This window comes from Pyrus communis, chromosome 10 (genome assembly GCF_963583255.1).
Source record: "Pyrus communis chromosome 10, drPyrComm1.1, whole genome shotgun sequence".
Classification (NCBI taxonomy): domain Eukaryota; kingdom Viridiplantae; phylum Streptophyta; class Magnoliopsida; order Rosales; family Rosaceae; genus Pyrus; species Pyrus communis.
This window is the reverse complement of record NC_084812.1, coordinates 5,710,178-5,731,979: the sequence shown is the minus strand read 5'-3', so window position 1 is coordinate 5,731,979 and position 21,802 is coordinate 5,710,178. Positions and strand designations below refer to the sequence as shown.

General features: G+C 37.9%; 2 protein-coding genes across 2 annotated transcripts; one reads left to right on the top strand and one right to left on the bottom strand.

Moving 5' to 3' along the window:
• Positions 1-6,910: 6,910 nt before the first annotated feature.
• Positions 6,911-12,645, bottom strand: LOC137747394 (probable polygalacturonase). Its single transcript, XM_068487499.1, has 5 exons — positions 11,898-12,645; positions 10,311-10,431; positions 9,305-9,553; positions 8,414-8,567; positions 6,911-7,709 (listed from the first exon to the last, which is right to left on the bottom strand). Exons 1-5 carry the CDS (start codon positions 12,321-12,323, stop codon positions 7,184-7,186), a joined length of 1,476 nt encoding a protein of 491 aa, XP_068343600.1. The 5' UTR covers positions 12,324-12,645; the 3' UTR covers positions 6,911-7,183.
• A 7,071-nt stretch (positions 12,646-19,716) lies between these two features.
• LOC137747433 (photosystem I chlorophyll a/b-binding protein 6, chloroplastic) lies at positions 19,717-21,388 on the top strand. The gene is made up of 5 exons (XM_068487540.1): positions 19,717-19,845; positions 19,946-20,125; positions 20,207-20,244; positions 20,515-21,029; positions 21,156-21,388. Exons 1-5 carry the CDS (start codon positions 19,799-19,801, stop codon positions 21,174-21,176), a joined length of 801 nt encoding a protein of 266 aa, XP_068343641.1. The 5' UTR covers positions 19,717-19,798; the 3' UTR covers positions 21,177-21,388.
• Positions 21,389-21,802: the final 414 nt, after the last annotated feature.

Here is a 21,802-nt window from a genome sequence, read left to right as displayed (position 1 = left end):
CGCGGGAGAAAGACGAGAGAGTGATGGGGCAGGGCGCACATGCGTCACACGTGGCGCAAGTTAATTGTACGGATAAAGGAGAACATTTTACTCGTGCGACGGTGTCGTTTCTGGCCCGCCCCCACTGTGGATATTTTCTTTTTTCATGTTCGTGGAGTGAATGAGAATCTTTGAAATTTGAGTTTGCATTTCTGTTTTAATTTGGTCGACATTGAATTTGTATTTGTGTTTGCGTTTGTGTTTGTGTTGCCGACTTTTGATTTAATTTGGACTCTTCCCATGCGGTCACGGGGTTGCCGACATTTTTATCTATTTTGGGACACTCATTCAGCCATTCGTAAAAAGAAAATACTAAAAAAATTATGTTTTTAGTTTATTTTGTAGAGCACGTAATGTATCGGTTAACGGTTAATTTTATTTTGTTTAATGATTTAAAGAAGTTTAAACATCTTAGGTTTCTCTTCACTTAGTTTAAACAACTTAGGTTCTTTTTCACTTCGGTTCTTTTGTAAGTAAGAAATCTTAGGTTCGTTCTCACCAAAGACGAATTTGAACCACATTATTATGGCTAGCTTAATTTGAGGCTTAACCAACTCCCCTACCCATTTAGTTTAGATAATATCATTTATTCAAAAAAAAAAAATAATCACCCGCAATATTATGTGGTCTACAAATATGGTTCTAATATATGGTATCTCTAGCTTCACCCACATATAAACGTGCATTTAGATGCATCTATGACTATTGATCCTTTTTTAAGTAGCATCTAAGAGCATTTCCAAATAAGATGTTAAAATCTTACTGAACTATTTTGATAAAAAAGAATGGTGTTCTTGTTCTACAAGAATGTCAAAATCTTGCATGAATTGACATTCTCCACTTTGCTGCCAATTTTGAAAGCAACGTCAAAATTTCTTTTGTTTTATTTTAATGTTGGGCCCACATATTTCTATATTTTTCTTCGCTTATTAATTAATTTATTATTAAATTCTAACTTGGTTGATTTTATAAATAACCCAAAAAATTTATATTTGACATCTCAATTGGTATTAAGAGACTTTACAACATGTTATTTTGCCACATCAAATATAAAAATCAAATTTAACATTTTAATTTGGCATCTCCATTGATGATGGTCTAACACGTAATATTCATGCATGCACTTGTGCGGTGATGTGTACTACCTGAAGTCAATCACGTCTTATGCTAAAAAATGATTAACAAATATGTTATGGATGATACTACAAAGACCATCTAGTTAAATTATATTTTGTAGATCATATGATGTGGTAGTTGATGATTAAATTTTTATTTTTAAATAATTGAAAAAAAATTAAACCATCAATAATCAGATCCTTTGATTTGAAAAAAAAAAAAAAAAAAAAACCCATCAATAATCACATCATTTGATCTGAAAATATAATCTCTAAGCCTATTTTTGTGGAGTGCTTGAACATGTCCTACCCAAGCCTATTTTTAATTTTATTTTCTTGTGAGCAAACGCATGCATGGAGAATCCATGCTCAAGATTTTTTTCATACGTACGTACTTCTCAACCAAGCCTTTATACGAAGAGAATTAATTTTTGTGGTGTTCAATTCAGGTAAAAGATGACGTAGACCAAATTTGATAACTAGTGACACATGATAGAAATTCTAAATTGTTTTAGGTTTAATGTTTAGTAGTATTTAAATTACAAATAATGTAACGAAAACTACAACCTCAATGTGATTGTAGACATGACATCAGGGCCGGATGGAAGTAGGGATCAAGGTGGTCTCAGGACCACCTGAGTTTAGAAAATATACATGTGAATGTCTTTTGAGGACCTTCCGAATATTTGGTATGAGTTTTTTTTGTGCCTATTAAATGCTTGAATGCATTATATGCATGCTAGACATATCTCGATATGGTATGTCGACAACATTCAGCATGGTGTATCAACAACACTTGACAAATTCTCTCTGTATTACTCATCAGATTGCTTCAACATTTGCGGATATTTGTTGACAATTGCATAACAAGTCCACCAAGTGAATAAACTAATTTATTTTGCGCGCTTCACACTTTGTTCCTATCTAAAAAAACTTGTATTTAACACTAGGTCCCCCAAAGTTCAAATTCTAGATCCACCATTGCATGATACGTGAACAACTGTTAAGCATTAATGCGTTTCATTCTGTAATAAACCTTACAAATGTATGAAAGTGTGATGTCTTAATAATTTGATAACTCATCCATGTGCACAAGTGACAATTCGAAGGAGAAATCATTCTCATATTCATCGTCTACCTAAATATCTTTTAGAGGGAAAAAAAAAAGGTTAAAGAACATAGGTTGAGGACCACCATTAGCCAACGTTATGGTTTGTGACCCCAAACAGAAGGGATGAGACGTTAGATGTCCATGTCTGACGGCCAATTATATAGAAATAGACTAACAGTGGTCCATAAAATAGGAACCATAACTTAGGGGCGGTGCAGGTGATGTACTAGCTAGTAGCTACTAGCATGAATTCGATGGAATCTCACATGCAGTTGAATGGAAAGTTTGTGGCAACGATGCTTATATATATATATAAACAAATAGTTTCTAAGCAGTGATAAGATGCGAGCCTCTTACATTCATGAGCAATAAGAAAATATTTAAGCGGGTGTAGACGACTGATGGTAGCATGATTTTTAGTCTTAACAATCTATAGGAGAGTGTACAGGGACGGATTCACCTTGGGGCAAGGTGGGTCACATGACTCTCCAAGCTTAGAAATCCTCCATGGGAGGGAGGGGTGCTGCCTTTGGAAAATCTAAGATGCCCTCTATGAATTGCCTTTATGCCACTAGGCAGGGTAGCTGCTAACTTCATGCTTTTGTATGCCATTGGCTTTATTGATAGGCTCACTAGGCATGTGTTGGTATCTGTCGGTATACTCACTAAAAAACTATTGACATCAGTCAACATGCTCAAAAGTTGTTGACATCTAACAATAGACGTGCAATAGGACTTGTCTAATGAACTCAGGCAGAGGCAAAGCCATGGAAGGACCAGAATGGTCCCTGGCCTAACTTGACATTTTTTTTTCATAGAGAAAAAACTAGAGTTACCCTTCTAATTTTCTAAGATTTTTAAGGGACTAGAGCCCCAACCAAAGGGAGAGAGAGGGTAGGTGAGAAAGTTGGTTTTCCTAGAGTTTAATCTTTTTCACATGGTAATGGTGGTTGTTGACAAACTTTAATTATGCTTTCATCCATGTGCGATTTTTGTGTTCTCGTTAGCTTTTTCTATTAGATTGTTTTCTCCGCTAATTAACACGGCTCCTAACTGGTCAGAACGTACTGATGAATGGAAAGAAATTGAAAAATCAACACCATTGTCATCGAGCAAACAAACATCATAATCGGACCACAAATCTAGAGCAGCAAAAGTAGTGGCCGAGACAATCACCAAACAATGGATGAGACGATGACCAGACAATGCATGAGACGATGGCTAAGAGATGGATTCGTGAGCATGAGAGAGGGATTTTGCGAGCGTGTTGCAACATTGTTTTATTGTCACATCCCCGCCCGGGAGGGACCACTTCCCGGGCCGGCTCCACCACCGTAGCACGATATTGTCCGCTTTGGGCCCCGACCATGCCCTCACAGTTTTGTTTCTGAGAACTCACACGAGAACTTCCCAATGGGTCACCCATTCTAGGAATGCTCTCGCGCGCTACTCGCTTAACTTTGGAGTTCCCATGGAACCCGAAGCCAGTGAGCTCCCAAAAGGCCTCGTGCTAGGTAGGGATGAGAATATACATATAAGGATCATTCCCCTGGGCGATGTGGGATGTCACAATCCACCCCCATTAGGGGCCCGATTTCCTCGTCGGCACACCACGGCTAGGGTTAGGCTTTGATACCAAATTGTCACATCCCGACTCGGGGAGACCACTTTCCGAGCCCGCTCCACCACCGTAGCATGATATTGTCCGCTTTGGGCCCCGACCACGCCCTCACGATTTTGTTTCTGAGAACTCACACGAGAACTTCCCGATGGGTCACCCATCCTGGGAATGCTCTCACGCGCTACTCGCTTAACTTAGGAGTTCCCATGGAACCCGAAGCCAGTGAGCTCCCAAAAGGCCTCGTGCTAGGTAGGGATGAGAATATACATGTAAGGATCACTCCCCTGAGCGATATGGGATGTCACATTTATGGCTAGTGTTGTTGGCGGTGTTGCAGCATTTTTTTTTTTACATTTTTGAGAGGCCCCTCTTAATCTGAAATCATGGCTCCGCCACTGAACTCAAGCCTACCAAAGCTCCATAAAATGCCAATTTAGATACTATTCCATCCAAAAAAATTTACGCACTGCACGCTATTCTTATTGACTTCCTAAATAATATTTCCTCGATTCGCTACTGGAATGTGATCCTTGGACGATTCCCCACACGGTATCAATACTGGATAAACCACAGAACCAGCAAGAATGATAAATGTTTTCACGTAAACCAGACTAAAGAGAGCTATGTTTTCCTACATGCATGTCACAATGTGGCACCAAATATATAATGAATGTTAAGAATAATATACATGGAGTCGATAAATTCAATCCACTTGCGTTGGTGTATGATCCACTTGAAAAATAAGTTTGTTGGAGGCATTGGTGATGGCTTTTTGAGCTTTTGTCATGGTGCATGCAAATTGCAATTATTAATGCTATATTTATAATTTTATATCTTGAGAGGACGATAGTTGATCGATTATTTCTAATTCTGAACGTGGTCGGTCCAATTATTTTTCTCATACTATATAAAAAAATAAAACATCTCTTGCAGTCTATCCTGCTATAATTAGGATGCACATGTTATAATGTTATATAGACTATAGCAGATGATAATCTTTGTGTGATCCACTTGAAAAATAAGTTTGTTGGGGGCAATTAGGATGCGCACATGTTATATAGACTATAGCAGTCTAGCAGATGATAATTTTTGTGTTGAGCGTGAATTTCACATGATAAAATAAGAGATTTTGTATGTGTTAGTAGGAGGTTTGGGTTGTTCTCCGTATTGTCAATTGATTTTATGATAGAACCTCAAAATTTTCCATAGTATTAGAGGATGGCCACATGTGCTTTACGTCACTCAATTTGTGTTGTCCAACACTTCCCCTTTAGTGTGTAAACTTCAGCTTTCTTCACTTTATAATATAAAGTTTATATAGTATGGTTTAGAACGTGGGTGGATCAATAATGCAAGAATTTTGATAACAACCCAATTACTCCCTTTTCTCAACTACTCATTTCTTTGTGTTCCCTATGGAGGAATGCATATATTCTAGCCTTGCAATTAACACATCTTCATCGTATAAACTCCATAATCAGAATCGTTCAATTTTTTAATCTTCATTTGAAGATCATCCCTACAAAAAAATTACTCTAATCGAAGATCGTTTAATTATCTAAATGTATCAAATAAATAGACGGTCCATGACGAATATGATACTTGGTACTCACACTGTCAATTCGCTTCAAGAAAACTAACAATTAATTAATAAACAGTCAAGGTTTCTATCAACAAAACTGAAAGAATTTCAAATCAAATTTGGTTTGGAAATCGTTTAAAAGGACCAAAGATTGCATCTGTGGAGGTTCGAACTCACCTTGAGGGTTCAACTACCGCTTGCTTTCCACTAGACCACACCTGGGAGTTACTTTTCACGTTTTTGTTTAAATTTTAATCAGTGCATTACTCATTAATCCTATTTTTATTTTCCACATTGCTCATTTTAAGTCATTTTTGACCAAACTCTCCCTTAATATCATGCTTTCGTTCCTACATTGCCCACTGTAAGTCATTTTGACCCAACTCGCTCTTTAAATCATGTTTTCGTGTCTGACGTTGCTATCTAGAAGACATTTTGATCCAACTTACCCTCTAAGATTAGAGCAGTTCCACCGGGGAACTGATAGGCCAGCACCCAGCAAAAAAAATGGCCCGGCACCCAGGCTTTCCCCTCCAACCTAGCAGATAGGTTGGCACTCAGCCTAAGCCAGGCAAGAGACCGGCTCAAAATCGACAGACCCAGATGCCGGGCTATCTGACATCAGCCGGGCCAACCGTGACGACCTCCGATTCCGACAGAACAACGATAAACAAACCCAGAAAGCAACCTGGCAAACCAAGAAAAACCCATATCACAATTTGCAATACCAAGCTCAAGAAATTAATTTTCTGAAAATTTGGATAGAAAAAGGCCACCTTCCAATAGAACCCATGAGGAAAAACTGGTTTTTGTGAGATTTGTTGGTTGTTTGGTTGATTTTCCGGGAAAAACCAGCTGAGGATGGAAAAGGTGGGCCGAGGAACCTTACTGCTGCTGCGGTGTTTCATTTTTCTGTGGGGAAGACCGGAAGAGCTCCTTAAATCCGAATCGGGGGGGGGGGGGGGGGGGGGGGAGAGAGAGAGAGAGAGAGAGAGAGAGAGATGCAGAGGGAGGTTCCAGGAGCGGCGCGACATGGTGAGGTTTTGAGGGGGAGTGGGAGTGATGGATTGGGGTTTAATAAAATTGATAATATTTTAATAAATTAAATTATTATTTTATAATAAAAATTAATAATATTTTATTAAAATTGACTAGGCTATTAAGTTTTAGGGATGGAGATGCTCTTGGTCTATTACTGTTCATTGGGGTCTATCATTGTTCATTGAGTGGATAAATGCGCTGGGTGCTGGCGCAAAATCTTTAGGGATGGAATTGCTCTTATATGTTCAAGTCCCACTTCACGCCGGTTCCACTTGAGTTTATTTTTCTTTCTGTGAAACGGGACGGAGTACCAAACTCGACTACTTGAAAGGAATTTGATATGGTTAAGCGATCTCTTGGACGTCTATACACATAAAACACATGGACGTCTATACACATAAAACACATGCATTATGCAATTGCAAGCAAAGGTGATTAGTGTACAACATCAAACTATGCCCCCTTTTCTTTCCATGAACTGAAAATTTTTCGGTATATACAACTACGTTTAATAAAAAAACGACGTGGTGGGAACAGGAGAAACACAAACAAGAAAATAAAAATTAACATAAAATGCTCCGTCGATCTTCATCCTTCCAAGTTGCTTCATAAACAGACGTTGCAAATTGTTGACCTCCAAAAATCTGAGCCATTGAAACGGAAAACCTCTCACCTCAAAAATCATAATCTATGTCTGTCATGTTCTGGGATGCAGAGTGATTCACCAGCTTTCCTTGCTCGTCGTACCTGTCAAGATTCTCGCATGGGGCAGGGAAGATGGTCCCTATCACACGACCTTGAACAAAGGCACATTGGAAAATGTGCTTCTTTTTGTATGTTAGCCCAACGGACATGTCCCGGAAAGTCACATTTCTCACTGGAATCTCTTCACTCCCATGGATACGGACAGGCACACGAACTCCCTGTCCATGGACGCTTGTGAAGCTTATGTCCTCAAGCACTGGAAGAGCCTTTCGATCATACCCCTCATCGGGGTGCTCGTTGTAGTCTGTCTTGATAACAATTCCAACTCGAACATTGTCAAATGTCAGATTCCTATAGGTTATTTGTCGCACATATCCGCCTCTTCCAGGGGCAGTCTTGATCCGAACAGCACGCCTTGAGCTCCACACAAGCAGGTTCTCCACAGTGACATTCGAAACCCCACCAGACATCTCACTGCCAATTGATACGCCAGCACTGTTGCATTACAGCCAAGGGTAAGTTTGAGCTACTTCTGATAGCCACAATATCTATACATACTGACAAGTAAAGGAGTAGTAACTTCCAGGGCATCAGTGAACTAACAGATGAGTGAAGCCTACACTCAACACACGCATATGAAAGGTTAACCTTACTATTATATTTACTGCCGGATGGCATCCAGAATGGGGGCTCAAAATCCGTACAGGTAAATCCAAACAGTTTTCTACTCAACATTGATGAACTGATCATTCCCCACTTCCCATTCAGAAGCTTTAAGGACTCGCAATTCTCCTTTAGTATCTTCGCCTATTCTTTTTTATTATTTTCTTTTGTTTTTGTTGTTTTGTAATTTTTGGGTTGACATGGCAAGACATACTGAGATCAACTGTGAATTATCTTCTGCTCTAAAACAAAGACCATATTCCAAACAAAAAGAATAATTGGAGCTAGAGTGCAAGAACGCCCGGACACAAGTATTGGGGAATCTTAAGAGGAGTGCTATTCTCATTACCTGTTGCCCTCCCCCACTCTAGGGTATAAGGGTAAGTGCATAGCCTGCAACGGAAAGTGAATGACACTCCCCAATAGTAATGATGAAAGAATAACATGATGCCAGGATATACAGTCATGAAGTACGCTTTTTGACTTAAAGATGGCAACAAGAATGTAATGATAGGCTGCTATAAGCATAAGATTACCTGACCATAGAGCGGACAACAAGATTTCTAATGAGTATATTCCTCGATGGCCGTCCATAAGAAATACCATACTGATCCCAGCCACTCTTTATTGCAATCCCATCATCCCCTACACTAATGTAGCAGTCCTCAATCACCATATCCTCACATGAATCTGTTTATACCAAAAAAATCAAAGTTATTCCATATTGATTTGATAGCAAACAAGAATGAAACATACCACTAAAATTACAAGAGCAAACCAACAATCTATAGCTCAAATTATCTATAGCTGACATTCTTAATCGTATTAACTTCTTTTACTTGGGTGTGAACTGGGGTGCAGGAGCATGCAGTACCATTCGACATTGAAGGCATACAAGAAATTAAGTGATTTTGTCTTCTCTCTCTTTCTCATGTGTGCAACATGCACGCACTTGGGCCTTTTTTGGTGGGATGGTGTGAAGTGTTACCAGAATGAAGGCACACAAGAAAATCATAGATTTTTTTTTTCTCCAAGTGACCTGATTTCCTTACTCAAGCAATCCATGCGACATCCAGACTAAGCAAAATCAAATAGCAAGGCAATCCTTTTTCAGTTATAATCCCTAAAAAAACACAACTGACTAATCCCTGTTCATTAACACAACTGGATAACTGATCCGCAAAAACACAAAATGTATGAATTCACATTACTGAACTCCTTTCTTAAACATTAACTGCACAATACACTTTTCAATTTATGCCTTTTGCTTCGCACAATATCTTCTTTTGTATTAAGTGGTGCATTTACATATTTATAAGCTCATCCAAAGCATGCCTGAATAAAGAGAACGGCAATCCATTCAAAATAAATAGCGCTATCAAACATAATGTGGGGGGAAGAAGCGCCCTCTAGCAGGATCCACTTACCAGGATCTATTCCATCAGTATTTGGAGCTTCAAGTACGGGAGCCAAAATTGTAACATTTCTAACAGTAATGTTCTTGCAGTCATATGGATGAAGTGTCCAAAAAGGAGAATCACGCAATGTTATATTACTGATCAAAATGTCGCTAGACCACATAATCTGAACAAGTGGACCCCGAGTGTTGTTGAGAAGCTTCTGGCGGTACTTCTTCCACCATGTTTGACCCTGTCCATTTATGGTACCATTATGCCCTGTTGGTCAGTGAATACATAAATATAATTAGAACAAACCAGAAATTGAACATTAAGAAAGAAGACAAATTTACAGCTTGGATTCTACGATAAAAATGTCCACAGGAGCTCTTGATTGACATAAAGAATAAGCAAATTTTAAAACCAACCACAACATCTTACTAGTGTAGCAAGATGATTTGGTGAAGTATCCATGGCAAAAATGATAGCTAGAAAGAAAGATTTTCTAGGCCTCATATATTGGACATGTTAGGATCATGAACTTCCCTAGGATACATAATAGCCAAGTGAATGAAGAGAAATGAAACAAAGGCAAGTTAAGGGACCTTCTCTGACAGAGTATTTTCTTTAAGTCAAAATACCCGCCTCTGGTATTTTATCATGATAGACTAAGATGCTTTTATCAATCCATTTGCTTTATAGACAATCATTTTTCATCTCTTTCATTGTCTATACCATATATAATGTCGAGATCACCCCGATTCAACTTAAGACCTAAGGTCAAAATTTAAATGGGATACATCATCCACTATCAAAATATTGCTAAGATGCTAATTCGTCTAACCTTTATTGGATTTTTAACACCAGTATAATGTCAACAAATAATATTCGTGGCCAAAGGCTACAACAACCACAGGAAACCCTATTTGCCTTTATAATGTCACGTTTTTATGTTATGAACCGTGACCTTCCAGTTAAACACAATTGTTATGAAATAAAAATATAACTTAAATATGAAAGGGATGAAATATCTAACCTGTTATAACAATATCTTTAAGATTTTGACCATGAATCAGACTTCCATACCGAGGCCCATGATGCTCTCTCCCATACCCGTACGAAGGCAATGGTGGCATCAAGGTCCAATACTTCTCATCCTGTCATGCACATAAAAGTATACGGCATCAGAAATAGCTAAAGTGATGTGTGCTGTCATGCACATAAAAGTATACGGCATCAGAAATAGCTAAAGTGATGTGTGCGTGCATGCTAGAGAGAGATAATCATAAGAGTATGCAGCATCAGAAATCATTGTGTGGAAGAGAGGGAAGAGAGAGAATCACTATAGAAGGATCAAATTAGTAAAACCGTGGCAGTATGTGTATTTTGTGAGCAAAAATGATAGATTGTTTCACTGATTTGTTCCACCTCATGAAAGGTTTAGAATAAACTTTACATGGGATATGTGGGTTATATTGAAACTGCTCAAAAGTACAGTATTTAAATGGTCGGGCCCTGCACTGCTCAAGTCTTTTCAAGTAAAATTTTCATCTAAGGTAATACCGTAATAGCTCGAGGTAGTGGGTTAAGCAGTCAGGCATATCATAAATAAGTATGTACATCAATTGTTTTCTAGTTTCAATCCCCTGTGATGAGTTAACACTTCCTACAAATCTGGAAAAGCCATATGCAGGGCTCATTCTTCAGAACAAGAATACAGGTTTTTCACAACTATCTAAAAGAACAAGATATTCCAGAATACATCTAACATTCATGAATACTATATGCAAGTCAATGCCAATTAAATGAGTAAAAGGAAAGTTTCTGAGGTATTTACCTATTGGGTTCATGTTATTCCCGAACTCACTCATAACATAATTAACTGATGATTTAGTCTGGGATGTAACAGTTAGCATCATATATGAGCATTACTAGGCTGCTACAGGACAAGAAAATCATAATGCTCAAAAGACTTTGGTAGCATAATATTTACAAATCTATAGCAGGATCTCTCCATGTTTTAATTCGAAGTAAAACAAATGGTGGTAGGTCAAATTAAGTTTGAAGCTTGCTAGCACCACCTACTGAAGTTCGAAGCTTACTTTCGTTGACAAACATCAAACCAGTCCTAGGCATCTCTCAATAAACAGACGTCCTTCTTTTATTATTATCAAATTACAAGTCCTACATTGCAAGTAAGCAACTCCTGTTCCATTTGTAACAAAAGCCAAATGAAATTTACGGGTAATGAACTTTACATGTCCTTGTGACTGAGATTTCCCTTTTGAAACTTAGTAAATTAGATCTTACTCTAATGAAAATATGTCGAAAGCCATGCCTTTACACCTTACAGAATAAAGTAACCACAATCATGATATAATCACCATTAATTCCAAACTACGCAATGCCAAATAAATAAAGAGAACTAAAATACAAATACAAATATGAAAGCAAATGAAGGATACCAAAAAATCACCTGATTCACAGAAAACTAATAAATTACAGTGGAAAGTTTTCACATTTCGATACGAAATGGATGCAAATTCAAGGCAAGTTTTCACATTTCGAAACGAAAGCAGAAAGAAATACAGATACCAGATTGACCAAAAAACAAAAGATTTACCTGAATTCCAAGTATCTCAGCATCTTCAGCAAGAAACAGAGTCATGTGACTAGTGAGGTTAAACGGCGCCGTTAGCCACCGTCCCGGAGGCACATTGAGCTGCCCACCGCCTTTCTTCCCCAGCTTAGAAATAGCCAGCACCGCCTTCTCAAACGCCTCAGTGTTCAAAGTAACCCCATCGCCCACAGCCCCAAATTCCGTCAAATTGAAAGCCACCGGCCTCAGCTTCGGCATCGCCCTCGCCGGAGCTCGCCTGAATATCGAAAACCCATCTACAATGTTCCTCTGCCACAAGAAAACCGAGGCGAAAGCGGCGATCCAGAGCACGGTGAAGAGGGTTTTGTGGGAGGACAAGAAGGTGGGGAACCACCGCTTCAGGTCAAGCCTCTGGTGGTGGAACCGTCCTAGCGGCAAGGCCTCCAACATGGTCAGCACGACTCTGCAACCACCCAAAAGCAGTGATCTTTCTGAGAAATGGGCTACTGGGTTCCGGCGATTCGGCTCAGAAGATCGAGGGGAGGTGGGGATTGGAGGTTGGGGAAATGGGTGAGCTTGATTTTTGAGGACATGGGATTTCTGGGATTTGGTTGTGTTTAGTTGAAGGGAATGAATTGGACCCAATTGGGTGGAGATGCCAAGTCTTGGTGGAGATTGAGAGTGATGGATGTGGTTTGTGAAATGGGCAAGTTTGAGTGCAATTCAAGGGAAGGTTGTTGCTCTCGGCAAACCAGAAAACAAAGTTTGGAACTTTGGCAGTGACGCAAGTGACAATTGAACAGTTGATCTCATGGAAAGTTTCATGCTGCTTCTATCAGGTGAGGCCACGTGTGCCAGAAATTCTGATTATTTATTTACTAATGCAAAATTTTTATTGTGCTCCGAAATACAAAATAATTCTGAGTCATTACCAGTTGGATTGTGATTTTGTTTTTTTTTTTACTAAAAATCTAACGGTTCAAATATTCAGGATATCCCATATTTCTGAGTTGCCAAATCCACATACTGGAAATATGTTGTGGTTAGTTTAGGTCAACAATTAGCCCGGAGACGAAAGTTCAGGTAATCTTAAAAAATGTGTTAGTTAAGTAAGACTTTTTTTGGTCATTTGTATATTTTAGGTGTAATGTTACGAAATGTATTATATATTTTATAGCATGAATGAACCGACATCACCATGTGGTAGTGTTTATCAAATCGTTTTGTATAGGAAATTTTTTGAACAATAAGATCAAATTAGCACGTTTATTATAAATCCACGTGTTATGATATAATAGACAATAAATTGATATTTCAAAGGTCTAAGAAATATATTAATAAATAAAACACCGTATTATAACATAAACGAAACTGAGAACACTATATGGCAGGACAACGAGAAATTTCCCGACAGTGTCGCATTTAATTTTTCTAAACTCATTGTAATAGATAATCGATCAAACTTGTATATTAATTTAGAGTTGAAACATGATTTTCTTAGTCTAAAAACTCATTATTCTAGCCTGCACAAATCAACTGTCTCTTTTGCTGCAATGTGAAGTAATAACATTGCAGAAGTATATACATCAAGAAGTCGACTGGTGGCAGGTTTACAATATTCATATGACTACTTGGTCGCTATGGATGACCTACATTACCTAACACACTCAACTGGTTAAAGGGTGGGTGTCAAATTCACAATTATATATACAAAAATAGTTGAGTTGTTGCATAAGGTTCTTTTTCTTTTGCTCTTTGATCACAAAATACTTGTGCAGATATTTCTTAGCATGAATATGTGATGTATAATTCACGAAAGTAAAATTTATAAGCATGGTTGAACTATAAAAGTATGAAACGAAGAATTATCTTCAGTATATTTCATTGCAATATCAAAGCATAGGAACCGAGAGGTAGTGATCCTTTTTTCATATTGGATTTGAATTATTTAGGCTACATTTTATTCGTTATTATACTGAGATGTTGGAGAAAATTAAAATTTTTGCTCAATACTCTAACATCCAAGGATGAAATTCCTAAATCTATAGAAGAATGGGCTGGTCTTGACATTCTGGTATTTTGTCATGGAAGCTGATTTTACTGTTGTTGATATGCAGATTCTACAATTGTGAGCTCAGCCAAGACCGTTGGACAAAAGATTGGAAGATTTTTGAAGTGCAGAACAGTGACGGATGCGAATGGTTCATGGTGTTTATCTATATAATATAATACTAGCTTTCATGCACGCGCTCACGTGCGTGCATAATGCATTTTTTGAATTACGACATGCTACATGCGATTTACACGTTTAAATGTAAAATATGCGTAAATTGACAAAAGGAAAGTCAAATATTTAAAGTAAATGAATAATCTTAGATTATACTAGAAGAAACCCCTCATAAATCAATTAAAACAGCTGAATTCATATAATAAAATCGGTCTCTATAGAATTTACATTAAGAATAGAGAAAATAATATTTAATAAACAATCGATTTAATCACATTATTGCTAGTTTATTGTGATGCTAAGCCCACCCCCTCCCCTTAATGTAGATAACATCGTTTGTTAAAAAAAAAAAACAATAATTGACAACTAATTTAATCACATTATTATCCTCGTGTGAAAGACATTTTTCATAACCAGCATTACACTCCTCTTAAGATGTTTTGAACGTGTTTAAAAATAGAGAAAATAATATTTAATAAACAACTTATTGAATCACATTATTGTTATCCCATTGTGAGGCTAAGCCCACCCCCTGCCCCTTAGTGTATATAATATAATTTGTTTAAAAAAAAACAATCATTTGACAACTAATTTAATCACATTATTATCTGCGTGTGAAAAACCTTTTTTATAATTGGCATTACACACCTCTTAAGATGTTTTGAACGTGTTTAAAAATAGAGAAAATAATATTTAATAAACAACTGATTGAATCACATTATTTCTAGCCCATTGTGAGGTTAAGCCCACCCCCTCTCTCTCTTAGTGTAGATAATATCGTTTGCTAAAAATAATCATTTGACAACTAATTTAATCACATTATTATCCGTGTGCGAAATACCTTTTTTTTATAACCGGCATTACACGCATTTTAAAATGTTTTGAATATGTTTAAAATAGAGAAAATAATATTTAATAAACAACTGATTGAATCACATTATTTCTAGTCCATTGCGAGGGTAAGCCCAACCTCCTCTCCATCCCCCTTAGTGTAGATAATATCGTTTGTTAAAAAAAAACAATCATTCGGCAACTAAATCACATTATTATTTGTGTGCGAATGACCTTTTTTTATAACCGGCATTATACGCCTCTTAAGATGTTTTAAACTTGTTTAAAAATAGAGAAATTGAATCACATTATTGCTAGCCTATTGTGAGGTGCTAATGTCACATCCCGGACTCAACTCCGTCATAACACGATATTGTTTGCTTTGGGCCTCGACCACACCCTCACGGTTTTGTTTCTAGGAACTTACACGATAACTTCCCAGTGCCAATCCCTGGCTGGAAGTGTGCCGACGAGGACGTCGGGCCCCTAAGGGGGGTGGATTGTTAGATCCCACATTACCCAGGGGAGTGAATCTTGTAAGCCTTATATGTATATTCTCATCTCTACCTAGCACGAGGCCATTTAGGAGCTCATTATTAAGTGGGTTCGCTCGAGAGCAATCCCAGGATGAGTGACACACTGGGAAGTTCTCATGTGAGTTCCCAAAAACAAAACCGTGAGAGCGTGGTCAGGGCCCAAAGTGGACAATATCGTACTACGATGAAGTCGAGTCTAGGATGTGACAATTAATTAAAAAAAAAACAATTTTTTTTTTTTTGGTCTTGGGGACATTTCTGTTCAAATATTTTTGTTGAAGCATGGTGACACCAAAACACTATTCACATTTTCCATTCTCTTTATATAACACACATACATAATGGATAGATAGATAGATAATATGTAGCCATATTTACAAATATTTAAATTATTTGATAATTTGTTTTGTCTTTCTTCCATAGTGATTATTTTATTTGCTTTTGTCATTTTTTTTTCATTCCACCAATTTGCCTTAATTTGCTATCATATTTGGCTTATCATAAACACCTTCATAAAGTATTGTTATGTTTTTTATGTTTGGATGTGGATATTTAATGACGGAATTAATATCTATTAAATTATTATGTGTAAGTTGAACGGATAATTTTTTCATTGATGAAGATGTATATAATCGTTAACTGATGAAAAATTCGTTACCCGGTGGATATGGTTATGGATAATCCTTGATAGTTAATTTGCAGTTATAGGTATGATTAATTTTTGTGATTATGAGGATGCTATGACATTTCCGTTCCCAAACCGAACCATTGCTGTTTCTATCTGTACTTGTATGGTTGGTGGGATAAAAAAGTGAAGCATTCAATAATACCAAACCTGTCTCTTTATTTTCTTCACAATCAAATTCAAAAAGTTTCAAAAAACAAGGACAAACTGGTAAATATATAACGGTACAGTCTGTACATGAAATTGTATTGAACAAATGCAAGTAAAAAAAAAAGGATAACATCCAAAAAATACAATAAAAAGCATATCTCTAAGAAAAAAAGGAACAAATACTTATCCAAAAATAGAAAACTCCATTGGGTTAGTAATTTACAAACTTTTCTGCGCGTGCAAATTTTTTATTTTTTATTTTTTTTATTTACGGTACAACGCCCTTGACACACCCCGTCCCGAAGGAGGACATGCTGGCCGTCACGTGAGAGTGACGTAACCATTTACACAGTACGGAAGCTTTAAAGATACAATTTCTAGATGAAACACCCAAAGGTGAGTCCTAATTTTTGTCCATTCTGTTAGAACACCGTTGGATTCCTCGTAGCCACCAAGCTCTGATATCTTAAACCTGGAGGGGCGCAAAACAAAGTTGAGTGGGTCAGCAAAACGAACGTATTCAAAACCTTCTTTTCTCTTTGAATATACTAACCCCTCGCCGTAAAACAAGTATAGTTTCCAGAAAAATAAACATATATACGTATGTATAAATATGCCAACATGCTCAAGGGTATATCATTCATGCTCAAGAATATGCCATGTCGGAAACTCATAATGAAATGTAAGTGCTCAAGCATAACTCATATCAATAACATATAATCTGGCAGCCGGGAGTCACCTAACGTGACCTGTACGGCTGCATATAGAGCTCAAATCTCAAACTCAATAACTGAATCTGCACACGAGTCGGAACCACCTAATGTGGTCTGTACGACAGGCTGGGTGTAATATATACGCTCTAGTGCTACGATCACGTGAAGCTGTGCGATAAATCGCGGGTCACCTACGAGTCGGAACCACCTAATGTGGTCTGTACGACAGGTTGTGCACCTAACTTGGATCCAAGCTGAGCGTGTGGTGCGGGAGGTGAACATACACGTGAAGGCTGTGCCCTGGCCACGGGCGGGAGCACTAACACCAGGGGTGCAGATTATGAGCTCTCTAAGCATCTCAAGCTACTACTGAATACAAACATGAATACCACTTACCTGGCACTTACCTGTGCGTCCACAACACCAAATACACATATATAAATGTATGCCACTACTAATGCATGTGATGATAGTATTTCAATCGTATTCCAAACGTATTTCGTACGTATATCAAATGTATTTCAAATGTAACTTACCTGGGCCTCCTCAGCACCATGCAACAGTATGCATAATTATGGTAATGCACATATTAAAATATGATGCATATATGACAGGATATTTAATTCGTATTTCTTTTAAAATACGTTTTCTAGGAAATACGTCAAGCATACGTATATATATATACTGAAAAGTAACTGCCCACTCACTGATAAGTAGCCGGCTCGTAACCCTCACGCCTAGTTTGGTTACATTCGTCGTCCGTACCAGTTTCACCTATAAAAGAATGATTATAAAAATCATCAATTAAACGCACACACAAACATTCGTCCATAACTTTTTCATACGTTACTCAAATTGGGTGTGTGAATATACCACGGTGATCTACACGACGTCACGAACACGTGACAATTTTCAGAACTCAATTTGGAGCTCTCACGCGCCCCCACGAGCCATGTTCACGCGCTGCCCACGCGCGCGTCTTCTTCCTCGCGTCGCCGGACTGGTTTCGCCGGCGGTGGGTGTTTTGCCGGAATTTCTGAGTAAACTTCAAAGTGTCATAACTTCTTCATTTCTTAACCATTTTCGACGTACTATATATCAAAATGAAGGTATTGACGAGACGAACACATCCATACCTGCCTCGACCCCTAACTCGCCGTGGGTTCGCCGGAAAAAGCCTCGAAAGCTCCGGCCAACTTTGACCACGATGATCCCGACGTCCAAACTTCTCCAACGAAGTACTCCGAGGCTCCTTGGGACCTCACTAAGACATCTACAAGCTTCAAAATCCCAAAAACAGGCTAGTTTAAGTTTGCATGAACAGTGCACACACACGGTGAAATTGAAATCCATGTTTTCTGAAGTGAAACTCACCTAAAATTGGTACCATCGTGATCGTGTGGTCTTCAGGAGTACGATGGTGGTCTTAGATCCTTCGTTGGTATAGTTTTAGGGTGGTTTTGTGGGTGGTCCGTGTGAGTTCGAAGGAGAGAGAGAGAGAACTGAGAGAGAATGAGAGATTTGTGAGGGAGGAGAGAGAGAGAAGAGACAGAGAAGAGACAGAGGGGGAGGGAATCACGGGAGAGAAAGAGAGTGTGTGAGTGTGTGTGTGGTCCTACAACATCACACAACACAACACTACACGTAAATGTAACGAATTAGGGGTAAAAAGGTAAATTCACACGTACGTTTTTATAATCTCGGGATGGGATGTCACAGCCCTACTAGCCGTTCTTTTTTTATTTTTCACACTTGAGTTTGCATAAACATATTTTTTATTTTTTATTTTATAAAATCACGCCGAACATTCTTTACATTACTAGTTTTTACAATTATTTACAGTAAAAGCAATACTTTTCTTGCTCTCTTATATATTGTCAGTACCCCTGCAACTCAATTTCTTTATATTTTTATACATGATAGAATTGTAAGGGAGCAAGCAAGGGTTCTAAGCTTGAGAGTCTGATGTAACATTGTTCAAAGTTTTTGAAGGGCTTAAGTTGTGGTCGTAAAAAGCAAGAAGAGGATCAATACATAAGAAATTAATGTATCCGGCTAAAGGGTAGCACCACCTTTTATTTTTTTTAATAAAGTGTAAAAGATTTGTTAAGTACTTAGATGAACACTCATTATATGCTTCTTTCGAATGTTTTCACTATGATCTGGTACTTTATAATTTATATGTCATTTTTTTTACAATTTATGTATCATAATACAAATATATATATTTTTTATAAATAAATATTTATTTATATATTATATAATAAATTTAATTAAATTAAAAATAAAAACCGTCTAGGCCCTGCCTGCCTTCCAACTATGTCAGTAAGAAATTGAGCACGCTGGTTTAACCAATTGACCATATAGCTGCATTTGCACTGCTAGAGATAATTGAATGGACCCAAAAATCTTTCAGCAAAACAATGGGACTAAATTGTCCTTTAAAATGTTACTTTTGCACATGAGGCTTTACAAAAGGTTAACTGGGTAAGTTGATTGACTGCATGCAGTTCTGCTTCTAGCTCAGAGCTGTGTCCAAACGCCAGTTCTGGCTACATCCAATCCACACCTCAAACTCTTTACCGGGGTTTCTACAAGGCTTGGACAGGAGCCTCATATCTCGACGACACGTGCCGAGTTCCCATTGGCTCTTTCTTGTCCTTGTATTATGAATTATCCATCTTCCTAGCTAGGAGTACAAGAAAAACACTGGAGCAGAGGAAGCTCCCAAACTCTTCACAATTTGACTTATTGAAATATACTGCTCTGAGTGCTCTCTCTCTATGGCCTTGTCCATTGCCTCTTCTGCAATTTCAAGCATTCCAACCAGGTAATTACAATAATTTCCTTATTAATCACTCCCTTAATAACTATTAATCTTGTTATTAATATCCAAGCAGTAAGCTTATGGATGGAATTATCTTTTACAGGGAAGTGCCTTGGAAAATTTCCTCTGGAAAAGTAGTCACAACATGCTTGCTGGGAAGAACAACCGCAGCCACCCGTTTACATGCAACAAAAGGAGGAGTCTCAAGTGTATGTGAGCCACTTCCTCCAGATAGGCCATTGTGGTTCCCTGGCAGCTCACCTCCTGAATGGCTTGATGGCAGGTTTAAATTAATTTTAACTAAATCTAATTTATTTATTTATTTATTTATGCTTTCACTCTGACTTCTTTGTTGATACTGTAGCCTTCCTGGTGATTTTGGCTTTGACCCCCTTGGATTAGGTGAGAATTTGTTACTTTTAGAACAGTTTTACGGGTCTGGTCGACTATCTTTTGAACACGTACTCAATACAAACATTTCAAATTTCATTGTCAAGATCCCTTAAGTGGTGTATATACTACATTATCCGATTTGTAGGTGTTCATACTTAATACGTGTTTGCACTCTATAAAATTCTGTGAAACTTTATATAATTTGTACACTTCTATGAACATGGTCTAAGTTTTTAATTTCCATAGAATATATAAGCCCCAATTTGATAATTTTTGCAGGGTCTGATCCAGAATTGCTAAAATGGAATGCACAAGCTGAGCTGATGCATGGCAGATGGGCAATGCTGGCAGTGGCTGGAATTCTAATTCCAGAGTGGCTTGAAAGATTAGGGTTCATAGAGAACTTCTCATGGTTTGAGGCTGGTGAGAGAGAGTACTTTGCAGACCCAACAACCTTATTTGTGGTACAATTAGCACTAATGGGGTGGGTTGAGGGAAGGAGATGGGCTGACATAATTAACCCTGGAAGTGTTGACATTGAGCCTAAGTTTCCCAACAAAAAGAACCCTAAACCAGATGTAGGGTACCCCGGTGGGCTCTGGTTTGACCCCATGATGTGGGGAAGAGGGTCTCCTGAACCTGTCATGGTTTTGAGAACAAAGGAGATTAAAAACGGGCGTCTTGCGATGCTCGCTTTCGTAGGGTTCTTGTTTCAAGCCCTTTATACAGGGAAAGATCCCATTGACAATTTGATGGCTCATATTGCAGATCCTGGCCACTGCAACGTATTTTCGGTAACGTGATAAAACTTCATCACCTGTTCTCAGTTCTGCAAAGAAACATATTTTTCAGGACTTTGGCTTTCGGTGTAATGCCTTTTGTTGTGTTGATAAATTGTTGCCAACAATTCATGTGTGCAGGCTTTCACTTCTCAGTATTGAAGCTGATGAGGACTCCTGGAATGAAGGCTTGCAAACACACCAAACTGCCTGGAATTAAGTGCCTCTGTGCATTACGCAATACTCTCTTCATGTTATAAAGATCAAATATATATTTTACATACCAAACGTCTCCCTCCTTAATTGGTTTTGAATTGGTTTTTTAAAAGTTTTTATGTTACAATTACTAGTTCCTTTAGAGATTGGATTCATCGTTTTGCCATTTCTGATCTTAGAATGAAAGTTTTTTGAAAAAACATACTAAATACACAATCGCATGATATAACCACTATCACACGTATCATAACATGTGTATAATTAGTTATTAATATTATACCAACTATATAAACTCGTCGTTCGCTTATATTACAGCATGTGAATCGGTTACTCCCCGTGACATTCTATTGCAGATAGCACGAGTATTTAGTGATCAAGAACTCTAGATGAAGAATCTATTTTCTCCTACTGGCTGTCTAGTATTATTTACACAACACACTTTGACTTGTGATGAATCATGAAAGGGTGCCAGCTAGAACAAAACAACACGAACATGGCGTCTCCCTCTACCAACTCTACCCAACTTTAAGGAATGAATGAAAATAACGTTTGTTTTTGTACGTAATTTTTGG